Source organism: Podarcis erhardii (genome assembly GCF_964252035.2).
Source record: "Podarcis erhardii genome assembly, chromosome: 6".
NCBI classification, from domain to species: Eukaryota; Metazoa; Chordata; class Lepidosauria; order Squamata; family Lacertidae; genus Podarcis; species Podarcis erhardii.
In genome coordinates, this window is record NC_138510.1 from 23,359,520 (window position 1) to 23,373,258 (window position 13,739).

The 13,739-nt window shown below is 46.3% G+C and overlaps 1 protein-coding gene across 4 annotated transcripts in view; it reads right to left on the minus strand.

The window, feature by feature from the left end:
* Window positions 1-13,739, minus strand: part of KCNS1 (potassium voltage-gated channel modifier subfamily S member 1) — a 71,616-nt gene that overhangs the window by 38,167 nt on the left and 19,710 nt on the right. For all 4 annotated transcript variants that reach the window (XR_014157933.1, XR_014157934.1, XM_081867812.1 and 1 more), the window contains one exon: window positions 7,907-8,899. Coding sequence is in view for 2 of the 4 variants with exons in the window: in XM_081867812.1 (XP_081723938.1) it covers window positions 7,907-8,872 (966 nt within the window). In the remaining 2 variants the exon portion in view is untranslated. The remainder of the gene's footprint in view (window positions 1-7,906; window positions 8,900-13,739) is intronic.

A 13,739-nucleotide genomic window follows, 5' to 3' on the forward strand; every position in this document is an offset into this window, starting at 1 on the left:
CCCTCGGCCAATAAAGTGAGCTGAGTGCCGCAACCCCAGAGTTGGCCACGATTGGACCTAATGGTTAGGGGTCCCTTTACCCTTTACCTTAAACCCTACTGAACTCAGTATGCCTTACGTCTGAGAGTCACTCCCAGGAGTGTGCTGAACCTGTTATTGACTGGTGAGATTCATGGCTCTCTTACTTTATGAAGGATTGAAGCCTTGGAAGGAGGTGCTAAAAACACATAAACACCCTTGCTCCCCAGTGTCACCAGCTTAATATCTATTTATCTAGGGTCCAGGCGCCTTCCTGGATCAATATGCTTCTTAACAGCTCTCAGAATAAGAATCAAGATGCTTTGCTGACCACCACCCCTCCTGTGACTAATGCAAATAGAGACTCAAGGGTCAGGCAGCCTTCGCTGCCCTTGGTGTTTCTCCAGCTCCCAGTGCAGCTTCTCTGAAGGGCAAAACATGGAGCCATCAAGAATCTGCCTGGTGCAGCTGGCCTGCCTCTCAGGATGTAGACGGGGCTGGACTCCAGATTGGCACCACTGCCAGCCGTATGTTGGGCAAGTCCCTGGTTTGCATTCACCCGAGACAAACACCCATCTGGTGTCTGCGATGTTTGGCAGGGAGGAGATTGATTTCCTGATGGCAAATAAATATCTGTCACTCTCCTCCCTTTCTCAGAGTGCAGAGCAGGGACTTGAAAAGGGGAGGGGGAGGCTCACGCAATGCCAGAAGACGTGTCTGCGTGTGGTGCCAACTCAGCCACAGGGAAGATCAAGGAGGTTGCTGGTGCGAGGGGCTTCAAGCAGGATTGGGTCTATGCACTTTTACAGAAGGGTAGATGGGCAAATAATAAATAATAATAATAATAATAATAATAATAATAATAATAATAATAAAAAATCCCCAGTTGCTGAAAGGCTTGTGACAGTAGAAGCCGCATTTTACCAAAGCTCCTCCTTTTTCCAAATTGGTTTTGGCAATCCTAGCAGATGACTATGTTGGCATAACAGAGAGGGGCAATATCCAGTGCTAAATCTCAGAGACGGGGTCAAAATGGAGCATTTCCAGTTTCTGAGTCAAGCTGGGACTGCCATACTTCTCTCTCTCTCTCTCTCTCTCTCTCTCTCTCTCTCACACACACACACACACAGACACACACCCCTTTCAATTATGTGTGTGAATATTTTTATAATGGTTTTTTTATACTTGTAAACTGCTTAGAAGCCACCTTGGCAATTAAGCGGTACATGAATTAATAAAGAATAACTATATCCAGCTAATGCATCCTAACAGTGCAAGGATTAACACTTGCGCAACAAAACTTACCCCACTCCTCCCACCACAATTGGTTTGGCAAACTTGAAGAGGGCATGGAAGCTCCATTGTGCAAGTGTAAATCATTGTGCTGCCAGGATGTATTTGATTGATCCCACCTAATAATAATAAAACACCAAAACATCAGTGTCAACAGTCTTTAACTTGCAGAAATGTATCAGATGAAGTTCTCCTTTTTAGAGACATGATTATAGGCATGACTGAAGCCTTGTCAGCTAGCAAACCTACCCTCTTGGATAGCAAAAGATGTTCAGGGATGGACGGGGGGGGGGGGGCTGCTCATTCAACTAAGCAGTTCCACTGGTGGAAGCCAACACAAAGGCTCCCTCTAGCATAGCAGGGCTTACCCCCTGCTCTCCCCCCCATCAGCTCTGGGGAGTTGGGGGGGGAGGCAGCTCCCTTAAACTACAGCTCCCAGAATTCTTTAGGGAGAGCCATGACTGTTTAAAGTGGCATCATAGTGCTTTAAAAATATGGTACAAATGTGGTCAAGGTTGAAGGGTGGCCACAGGGTGGGCAGCCTTAAAATGTTTCCTGTGGGCATCTCTTGTGAAGGGCAAGAGTCCTCCCCTCTCAGTCCTCAGGCAGGATCTTTGAGAACTCAAATCCGCTCGTCAAAGGCCTTTGCACCAGACTTTATATGTTGCCAATTCTCCTCCAGCACACCCCTCTTATGTCTTCAAAATGGAGCCGAAGAAATGGATTATGCTGCTCAGTATTTGCTCTACGGCACAGGGAAGGATCACAACTGACCGGCTGACTACAGCTGGAACTGCTGCTTACACTGAATGACCCATGTGTCGCTGTCAAAAGATGACGAGTCCATCCGTCAACGTCAGGGACACGTGTTTTTCGCTCAGGAGTGTCAGGTGGGGGAATGGAAGTCCCTCTTGCCATCGCCAAGCAGAAGAAGCAGCGAGGAGGACTAACCCAGAGTCATGTGACATGAGCAGAACAAGATCTGTCAGAGCCAGTTATTTATAGGCAGGGACACAATTGACAGACAGGCTGGGACAACAGCATAGTGACAGTCAGACTCAAAATGAAACTGTCAAAATAGAGAGGGGGGGGGGAGCTGATCCAAGTGCAACCCAGCTAGAAATGTGGAGCAACCAAAGATGCTGTGTGTGTGTGTGAATGAGGGGGGGGGGAGCAGAGAGCGTGAAAATGCTGGGGGAGAAAACTAAATTAGGGAATAAGAACTTCATCCTACCAGCAAGGAAGGTGGTAGCTCATAAAAAGGAAAAACTAGACAAAGATATCTGGGTGAAATTTACACTTGGAGATAATGGGTCCCAGGTTTCTGGATCAATAACACATTTTCATCTTCTTATAGCAGCCATTACCTTTACTTCTGGCCTCTCACTTTGCTGGCTGCGTGAGCAGGGGAGGCAGCGGGGAGAAGCAATAAAACAAACTACGCTTACAGCACAAAGCAGTGATGAGAAATATACTTCCAAACAGGAGCTCCACTTACACTGTGTCTCCTCCTTGTTGCACCATCACTATCCTCCTGTTCCTTGGTCCCAATGTCCCCAAATAGGCGGTTTCCTGCTTCCAGCACTCATGCTTGATTTGCATCAAGGCTCCCCGTCTTCTTTAAGAACTAGGGTCCAACTTGGTCAGGTATGTTACATTTGACCACTAAATATAAAACACCCCCAGGGTGGATGACCCGGATATACAACAATGAAGTAAACTTCAAGGTAAAACACTGAATAAAACTGGAAGCAGGTAAACCTTTCAGAAACAGCAGTGTTCATTTCATGCCTAAATGACAGCAATATAAGCATCCTCCTCCCTGGGGAGAAAACTTCATAACCAGGTTTCTGCAACCAAGAAGGGATGATCAAGGGTCTGGAAACCAAGCCTTATGAGAAACGATTGAGGGAGGTGGGTATGTTAAGCCTGGATTAGAGGTCCCTACCAGAGAAGAATGGAAAACCAAGCTGATGGACTATGCCAAGATGGCAAAGCTGACTGGAAAACTCAGAAACCAAGAGGATAAAAACTTTATAAAAGAATGGGGAAATTTATAAGTTACCTAGGAGACCACTGTAAGCAGATGGAAACAAGAGCAGGATTTTGACTCATTTGTGGTGTAAAGAAATACTATGGACAATATGGTTTGATATAAAAATTGGAGTACGCACGAATATGCAGTTGCAGATCCTTAAAATGAGACCCCATGGAGGGAATGGGGGGAAGGCTCACGATTCGGAGAATCTCGCTATACAGATATGTTTTTACTAATTTGTGTTTATTTGTCCTTTGTATTTGTAAAACCAATAAAAATGATTTTTTTAAAAAGCCTGGTTTAGAGGAGACTGTGAGGAGATTTGATAGCCATCTTCAAATATCTCAAGGGCATCACATGGAAGATGGAGCAAGCTTGTTTTCTCCTGCTCTGCGAGGTAGGTCCCAAACCAATGGATTCAAGTTACAAGAAAGGAGATTCCGACTAAACATCAGGAAGAACTTTCTGACAGTAACAGCTATTCGGCAGTGGAACAATCTGTGATGGCCTGGGACTCGGGCTCGAACTCGGAACCAAAGGAGTCTCAGTCTGCACCAGATCCTTTGCCTCAGGCATCATCTGAACCAAGTCTGGGGCCTTATCCTGAAGAGTTCCAGTCTGCACAGGTTCCCCTGCAACAAACACCAGCTAGGTCGGAGTTAGGGGCCTGAGCCTGCCCTGGCTCCAGATGCGGGGATTACCTCATTGCCTTCAGCTGGGCCATCACTTACAGCTGCTCCACTACCAGTTTGGTCAGGGGAGGCTGAGGCAGCCCCTGGGTCTAGTAACCCACCGACATCTCCTGAGCTGCAGAGACTAAGGTCTGAGAGAAGGAGAGACCTGAGTACTCGCAGGAGGAGTGCTCGCCTTCGGGTGAAACAGGGAGGTGAGTCACTGGGAGATCAGGACCGTCTGTGTGCTGGTCCAGGGGGGAGATTACCGTGGGGCGAGGTCCAGGACCTGAGTTGAGGGTTGGCAGACAGTCCTCCACGGGCGAAGCGGGGTCCACAGCGAGGAGCCGGGCAAGGACAGGAACTCTGGGGGAACAGGACTGGATGCTGGCCGAAACAGCTCTTCAACAACGTTGCTCCTGCAACCTGGGACTGGGCTGACAGGCCTTTATCTTCTCTGAGGCCAGGGGCAGCCCCAGCCCCCAGGAGACCCGCCTCTCCTGGCCTTAAGGTGAGCACTCCTCCTGGGAGAAACCAGTTCCCTTCACCTCTCTGCCCTGAGCCTCTGCAGTTCAGGAGAGGCTGAAGGGTTACTGGATCCAGGGGGAGACTCACCTGTAGGCACTGAGTCCTCAACCACCTCCGGAGCCAGAGTGGATTCACCTGGTGCCTGCTCCTGAGGACCCTGCCTGAGATCCTGTACCTGTCCTTGCCTGGTTTCCTGCCTCGTCCCTGTCGGACTGACTCCTACGGATTCTGGACCGGACCTGGACCGTGGTTCTCAGGTTACCCCCAGGCCCAGCACACAGTCTCCCTCGGGAGGTTGTGGACTCTCCTTCCTTGGAGGTTTTTAAGCAGAGGTTGGATGGCCACCTGTCATGGATGCTTTAGCTGAGAGTTCTGCATTGCACAGGGTCAGACTGGATAAGTTTGACATCAATACCAGGAAAGGTCCTGGAACAGATAATTCAACCGTTGGGTCTGCAAGCACTTAAAAAAGAATGCTGTGATTACTAAGACCCAGCCTGGGTTTCTCAAAAACAAGTTATGCCAGACAAATCTCATATTTTTTTTTGACAGTGTTATAAGCTTGGTGGATCGGGGGAACTCTGTGAACACAGTGTCTCTTGATTTCAGGAAGGCTTTTGGCAAAGTCCCCCATGGTATTCTTGCAAGGAAGCTGGTAAAATGTGGGTTGAACGAAGTAACTGTTAGGTATATATGTAGCTGGTTGACTGACTGAACCCAAGTAGTTCAGTTCCTCATCACCCTGGAAAGAAATGACAAGCGGGGTGGCCACAGGGTTCTGTCCTGGGCCCATTGTTGTTCAACGTCTTTATAAACAACTTGGATGAAGGAATTGAAGGGGTGCTCATCAAATCTGCAGATGACACTAAACTGGGAGGGGTAGCTAATGCTGCAGAAGACAGAATCAGGATTCGAAATGACCTTAGCAGCTAATGCTATTCATCAACAGAAACAGAGTGTCTGGATCAAGGGAAGTAACAGTACCACTCTATTCTGCCTTGGTCAGACCACACCTGGAATACGTTGTCCAATTTTAGGGAGGGACCACAATTTAAGAAGGACGTTGACAAGCTGGAATGTGTGTAGAGGAGGGCAACCAAGATGATCAAAGGTCTGGATCCTGGCAAACCCATCAGGACCCTTCAGCTGTGTAAAATTCTGCAGCAAATTCACTACATAATAAACAGCATGCACTTCACTACATAATATCTTAGGAGGAGGGTTGCCTTACCCCATATATATTGGCCCACTCAACCACTTCAGTCTGCGAATTGGCAGTGCCACATAATGTTCCTTCCTGATCCTTCAGTGTGGCAGCACCTAAGCTATGGAACTCCCTGCCCATTTATATTAACCGGGCACCTTCACTGTACTGCTTTTAGCACCTGCTAAAAACTTTTTGGTGTAAGCAAGCATACCCAGATACCCATTTGACATATATTTTTATATGTAATCCTATTTTACAATGCATGTTTCTAAAACAGCTGACTTCATACATTTTGTGGGGGAGGAATAAGTAAACTTGTTTTTAGCATATGATTGCATTGGTCATTTTAATGGATATTTTATGCAAACAGTTTAGAGGTTTCGATGATTAAGTGGTAGAGATAAAGCCTGCTGAATAAATACATACATATGCCTTGGCCCTATGCTTGGTGAGGTCACTTTTGGGCAGCTCCCTGCAAGGCTGAAACTGAACGATTCATCTTCTTGCAGATGGAGAGTCTTGCCTGTTCTCATTACAATATGGGAGGCCTTTTGAGAACAAGAGTAGAAACCCCCAGCAGAACCCACAGATAAACACCCGCTACACTACAGGAGATCCCATCTCTGCTCAGACAGCCAGTCATGCAGATGCAGCCAGCCAGCCTGAAAACTCCTTCTGGTGTCAGACAAATGGCAGCTCTTGCAGGTCAGCCTAAGGCTGGCTGGCAGGAGGATCACAAATTATAAAGAGCTATGCTCCACTGAGCAAGGAAAACATCCTAGGGTATCGCCTGGAAATTTCAAGGAGTTTGCAATTAGGCCAGATGGTTTAGGACAGCAGACACGGTATTTTTCCTCCTTTCCAAAATCCAAATTTTGCACCAGAGAAGTAAATGTCTGAACGTAAGGAATAGGATCGAGAAAAAATAATAATACTTGGATATGTGTTACTTAGTTCAAAGGCTTTGAAACCACCTCTGTGAAACGTCAGGAGGCTTTGCAGGACACAGAAGCCCAGCCTTGTCTATTTACACTTATTTATCTAACAGACTTACTAGCCACATTTTGAAATGCAGTATTTTGCTAAGGCAGCATATGGTGTCTGATAAAAACAATTATAAAACACATGTAGAGCATTAAAACAGTAAAAGCGACAGATCAGCAGCACACAGGAAGCACACAATCTATTCCCAACTGAAAGATGTGGGGATTTCTTATGGGGTTGAGTTCCATAAGTGTGGGGCTGCCACTGAAAAGTTTCTGAGTCCTAGCCTAGCCTTCCTGACTGACTGACATACAAGCAAGGTCTCACCAACTGCTTTTAGTGGTCTGGCAGGTTCATATAGGTACTGGAAGCCTTTTAAGCAACTGGGCCTCCAATTGTTCAAAGTCAGACGTGGGTCTAAACCACTGAGCCTCTTGGGCTTGCCAATCAGAAGGTCAGCAGTTTGAATCCACACAACAGGGTGAGCTCCCATTTCTCTGTCCCAGCTCCTGCCAACCTAGCAGTTTTAAAGCATACCAGTGCAAGTAGATAAATAGGTACCACTGTAGCTGGAAGGTAAATGGCATTTCCGTGTGCTCTGGCTTCTGTCACGGTGTTCCGTTGTGCCAGAAGTGGCTTAGTCATGCTCGCCACTTGACCCGGAAAGCTGTCTGTAGACAAACGCCAGCACCCTCAGCCTGAAGCAAGATGGGTGCTGCACCCCATAGCTGGCTTTGACTGGACTTAACCATCCAGGGGTCCTTTACCTTACCTTTACTTTTTACCTATTTAGAGTTTTAAAGGTCAGGACCAATACTTGGGATGGGATTTGACTAACCAGGCCCGTCAACAGAAGCTCTGAAAAAGGACTTCCACCTGTTCATTGCAGCATTCCCCTCGCTCCTTCTCCATGTGCCGTGCTAGGGGTGGGGTCCGAAGAATTTCAGAACAGCGCATGGGTGGTTTATCCATTACGACCGTGGAGAGAAAGATAACCCTCCCCCCCCCACTTTCCCAGTAAGAATCCCCTTGTGCCCATTAATTCTTCAAGGAAAACATAGAAGGAGATATGCAGGTGCATACTATGAATTGAAACTAATGTCCAGTTTGGGCCCCGAGAACCTTCAACATCCCAGGAAGCCAAAGCCACCCCCATGACAGGCTTACCTTCAAGGTGGCTCCTAAGGACCTCAGGCCCGTCGAATGCCTTGCCAGCTTCAGCACCCGGAATATCCTCATGAGGCGAAACACCTGCACCACCTTGCTCACGTTGCCCAGCTCCGAGTCGCTCCCCGCGGTCACTTCCACCAGAAGGCTGAAGTAGAAAGGCAGTACTGAGACTATGTCAATCAGGTTCAAGGGGTGCTTGAAGAACTTCCTCAAGTTTGGCGCCAGCAGCAAACGGGCCGTCACTTCAAAGGTGAACCAGGAGATGCAAAAGTACTCCAGGTTCTCCAGCACCGTGTCGTCCTTCAGGTTGCCTTCCTCGTCGGGCTCCTGGTACTCCGGCATGCTGTGGATGCACATGCTCGCGATGGAGGCCAACACAACGCTGATGGAGACAAAGCTGAAGAGCTTGCTTGGGATGGAGTAGCCCGGGTTCTCCATGGTGAGCCAGAGGCGCTTGCGCACATTACCGCAGCGCAGGGTGCTGTAGCGAAGCAGGTCATGGTTGAAATCCGAGATCTCGTCCGGAGACATGTCCACACTGCTGACCTCGCTTTCTTCATCCCAGTTGTGGTGGCGGCTCTCCAGCTTCCGCTCATGGTAGCGGTAGCTGCAGCAGGAGTCCAGGAAGAATTCGTTGATGCCCCAGTACTCAATCTCTTGGCAAAAGGAGAAGACGCACAGTTCGTCCATCACATGCAGCTTGCCCGTCTGGTAGAAGTGGAGCACATAAAGGAAGAAGCCAGGGTTGCGGTCAAAGTAGAATTCCCGGGCACTCACGTCATAGTCGTCGCACAGCTGCAAGATGGACTCTTCTGAGTCGCAGGAGAGCAAGCGCCCAAGGCGAGTGTCAGGGAACTTGGAGAGGGCGCTCGAGCTCAGCCTTCTTCTCAGCCCCCCAACGTTGATGTTGATGACCTCATCCTCAAAATTGGGATCCCAATAGTTTAAGGTCTTGTTGACCATGATCAGCAGAGCTGGGGCTAATTTGGCCTGTAAACAAGACAGTCAGAGAGAGAGAGAGATTTTATAGAAGACTGAGTTTCTGTTGGAGTACAGCAGCAATCTAAAGCATATTTTGTAGTAAGTTAGAATACCCCATTGCCTTGCTTGTTTTAGCAATTTGCCCTAGGTCAAGGGAGGAGAACCTGTTGCACTCTGATGGCCATTGACTTTAGGCAAGTCAGTTTGTGAAATTCATTAAAAACCTGTTTTGCCTTTGTCTCCTTGATTCTCACTCTTATTAGTTAGTTTAAACATAACTTCAGAAGCAAGGCTTGGAATACTTTATGGGCCCTACCTTTAATTATGGAAATCTGGCAGACTTGCTAAGAAGGAATATGATCATCGTTGGGTTGGAGCCCCTCCGAGAACTGTTTTTTAATACCAAAGATTATCAAGAAGATTGGCAGACGGGACATGAAGAAGAGTTAAGAGCCACGGATTTAAGATCTTCAGGTTGATGGACTGTTGGAGGTTGATGGAACTGTTGGTAGGGGCCAAGACTGGGGAGGGGAGACGGTGGAAGAAAAATGGGAATTTAAAATGTATATATTGAGATTAAAAAAAAAAAAATTAATGGAAAATGGAAAAATCGTGAAATGAAATTTTTATAACCCTAGGGGAAACTTCTTAAGAGAATAAGTTCAAATATATCAGTTTTAATGAGAAATAAGATTAAATAAAGTAAAAATGGATGGATAATTGGTGAAAGAGAGAATGAAAAATTACAGGATATCAAGATAAATTATTAGGATAAAAACAAGATGAAGGATTTGCTGAAATACCTATCTGAACTAGAATATAAAGAGGGGAGGTGTGAGGAAGTCTAGGAAATAAGTTAAAGAAAGGAAAATATGTAAAGGTTTGACTTGTTCTTTTTTCGTTTTGACTTTTTGACTGTATGTATTTTTAACTTTTTTTTCTGTTTTCGCTCTTTTACTTTTTCCTGGATGTGATTTGCTTTTATGTACTGTTTTGTTTTCTTTTTTGATTCTTTTTGTAACCTTTAAAATTTGAATAAATATTATTTAAAAAATAAATAAATAAAAATAAACATAACTTCAGACTTTACTGTCCTATTCCTTGGGTGTAGGAATGATTGATGTTCTCCACTTTGTTCACATAAAACCTGAGCCCTCTCAATGTCTTCATGGATATGCAGGTGTTGGGGGATATGGGGGTGTTGGCACATGCCCACTGTCCCTGCCCCCAGAGTGGTCATGCATGCTAGGCACCCACTCCACCCTTATCTTTCCATATCGAACTAGATGTGCTTAGAAGCCTCCTTCACACCTTCCTGGTCAATGCAAGAAGGTTGAGGGTGCAGTGGACAGAGACAGGAAAGTTGACAGCAGGGTCTCCTCACCTTATACACCTTGGGTGGAAGTCAATGGTGCACTCTTCCAATTATTCCTTCTGCCCATGCCTTGCAGCTTGCCAGACGGAATGATCCCACCCACATCCCCTGGACACTATTCTGTGGGTTCTCCTGACTTCCCCAAACCAATCTTGAGGGGGGGGCAGTGGGAGGAAAGGAGAGGGGAGGGGAGGGGAGGGGAGGGGAGGGGAGGGGAGAGGAGAGGAGAGGAGAGGAGAGGAGAGGAGAGGAGAGGAGAGGAGAGGAGAGGAGAGGGAGCCCTGTTGTGCAACCAGAAGTTCTTGAGCAGGGCTTCCATTGACACAGCTTCAGGTCCACATACATTCTTCTGAATGCATGAATAAGACAATAGTCTAGCTATTACAAACATATAAATATGTCTTGCCAGTTCATTGGCAGACACCTTGCAAACCATAAGAAGAGTATCACGTCCAACTCCAGCTTATTGTGTCCTATTTGCTTTATCTTACCCCTTATCTTTAACCAATAGTCTCTTGCTTTGGACAATTTCTCCACACACAGATATAGTTTCTGCCATCCTTTCGATATTTCCAGCATACCTTGGTAAATGTACCGCATTATTTGGCAACGTGTCATCATTTCAATACCATTCTCTTGCTACCGTATTTTTTGCTCTATAAGACTCACTTTTTCCCTCCTAAAAAGTAAGGGGAAATGTGTGTGCGTCTTATGGAGCGAATGTAGGCTGCGCAGCTATCACAGAAGCTGGAACAGCAAGAGGGATTGCTGCTTTCACTGTGCAGCGATCCCTCTTGCTGTTTTGGCTTCTGAAATTCAGAATATTTTTTTTCTTGTTTTCCTCCTCCAAAAACGAGGTGCGTCTTGTGGTCTGGTGTGTCTTATAGAGCGAAAAATACAGTAATTCATTTACGGAGAGAAATAAATTGCTCTCAGGCACCAGGTACTCACAGCAGGTATCGAACAGGAAGGAAATACCTAAGTCATGTTCCCATTCCATCATCTATTGCTTAACTTGTTCTTCTGCACACACACAAAAACACCTAAGATGAATGTGTGTTGCATTTTCAATCTGATGGTGTTTTTCCCTCTTCCAAAAATCAGTACATTCCTGCAACTGGGATCCATTTCAATATAGGTCTAAGGGAAACTAATTCACTCAGTGCATACCGTTTTTAACAAACTGCATTGAGATAACAAAATGACACAGTCGAGTGGTTGTTATCCTGCATTTTCCACTGTGGTTTTCTGTTCACTGGGGGAAAGGGCTGCAGGTCAGTGGTAGAGCATCTACTTTTCATGGAGAAGGTCCCAGGATCAGTCTCTGGTATCTCTGGGAATGCCCTAACTGAAATTCTGGAGAGCCTCTTCCAATCATTGTAGATAATGCAAACCAAGATGGACCAATGGTCTTACAGCTCCCTCCCATGTCACTCTTCTTACTGTGAAAAGTCGGGGCTGTTGTTGTTGGGGAGAGCAGACTTCTGGCCCCAGAGTGCTATTTAGTCATTGCTATTTATTGCGATGTGGGGTGCGGGTGGAGCTGTGGGTTAAACCGCAAAGCCTAGGACTTGCCAATCAGAAGGTCGGCAGTTCGAATCCCCATGGCAGGGTGAGCTCCCATTGCTCGGTCCCTGCTCCTGCCAACCTAGCAGTTTGAAAGCATGTCAAAGTGCAAGTAGATAAATAGGGACCGCTCCAGCGGGAAGGTAAATGGCATTTCCATGTGCTGCTCTGGTTCACCAGAAGCGGCTTAGTCATGCTGGCCACATGACCCGGAAGCTGTCTGTGGACAAATGCCGGCTCCCTCGGCCTATAGAGCGAGATGAGCGTGCAACCCCAGAGTCAGTCACCACTGGATCTAATGGTCAGGGGTCCCTTTACCTTTACCTTATTCATTGCCATGCACCCTCATGCACTATGATAAGTTCTAAGGTGCCCTCTTGTTGCACTAAGATCAGTGAGAGAAATGTGCAAAAGTGTGGCAGTCTGGAAGCATCTCAACTATTCAAACCAAGATGAATAATCCGTTTCTATGGTACATGCGCCATTCATCTGTATGCCCAAACCAGATGACCTCGCCCAAGAAAGGGAAGGCTGTGTAACGTGCCAACAACTATAGCTTTGAACATGTACTGAATTTCTCGTGGATGGAAACAAGTCTGTAGCTCACATCATCCAACACATTGTCTTTGTCATCAGGCAGCACTAACTCAAACAGGTTCCGATAAGCAAGTCAAAACTGAGCCTTCTCATCCGTCAAACTCCAGCTCCGTATTCAAAATAGCAGCTCCTAAACTGAGCAAAGTACAAGCAATTTTGTCTGCAAAGGAGGTGGCAAAACTCTACACAGCAGGCAAAGGATGACTCACCCGCAAAGTAAGCGGCAACCCAGAATCACCTCACCGTAAACTGCGCTGAGCCACCCCTCCAGATGGTATTTTGCACAGTCGAGGGGAGCACAGAAGAAAACATTCCTTCTGTGATGCCACCCATCTTTTGGAGAACATCTACGGAATCAAACAGCACAAGATGAGCGCTGACTGGGACAGCCATTTCTCCCCCTCCCCACCACCACTTACTCAGCTTTTATGTGAAGAAAAGAGGCCTACATAGCAAGAAGGAGAACCATTTACACCATTGCTCACCTTCATCCTAATGACAACCTGACTCATCCAGAGACCAGACAATGCAAGGAAATCAGGACCCCCAGATTCCACAATATACACATTCTAACTTGCTTCTCACAGCATGCAGAATTCTCAAAGCACGTAGCATTAGCAAGTAACAACATTGCGACAGCTGCAGGACAGAATGGTCCGTAAGTTGTTTTAAACTGTTTTTAATACTGTGTTTTAATGTGGTAGCCTGCCTTGGGACCCTAGGGCAAAAAGCAGGTAATAAATTAGAAATAACAACAACAACAACAACAACAACAGTGGTGAGCAGAGTCAAAGTAAATGTACACATATCCCGTTCAATTCCATCCATGCACAAAACCCATTCAAACACAAACACACAAACTTTCCCTGCAGCCAGTACAGAAATAGATTGAGCAGGCAAAGTCTAAATTACTAGCGCAGATCACAACAATAGCAAAATTCAATAGCAAAGTCAGTTAAACCAGTTCACAATCAGAAGCACAGGGCAGGATACATATATACACACTTATACAAATACCCATACATACATATATGAGATATGTGAAAAGGCTATTGTAAAGAGGTGCAATTTTGGCATACAACAAAGGCTACACAATTAGGGTGCCAGATACACCTCTGTGGAGATGGAATTACATATGGTTCTCCTGGGCTGTTTCTGCCTCCCCAAACTTCCGAGGGTGGTAGAATTACCTAGAGAGCCCCTTCTGTTAAAGACCCAAGAAGAAGAAGAAGAAGAAGAAGAAGAGTTTGGATTTGATACCCCGCTTTATCACTCCCCTAAGGAGTCTCAAAGCGGCTAACAATCTCCTTT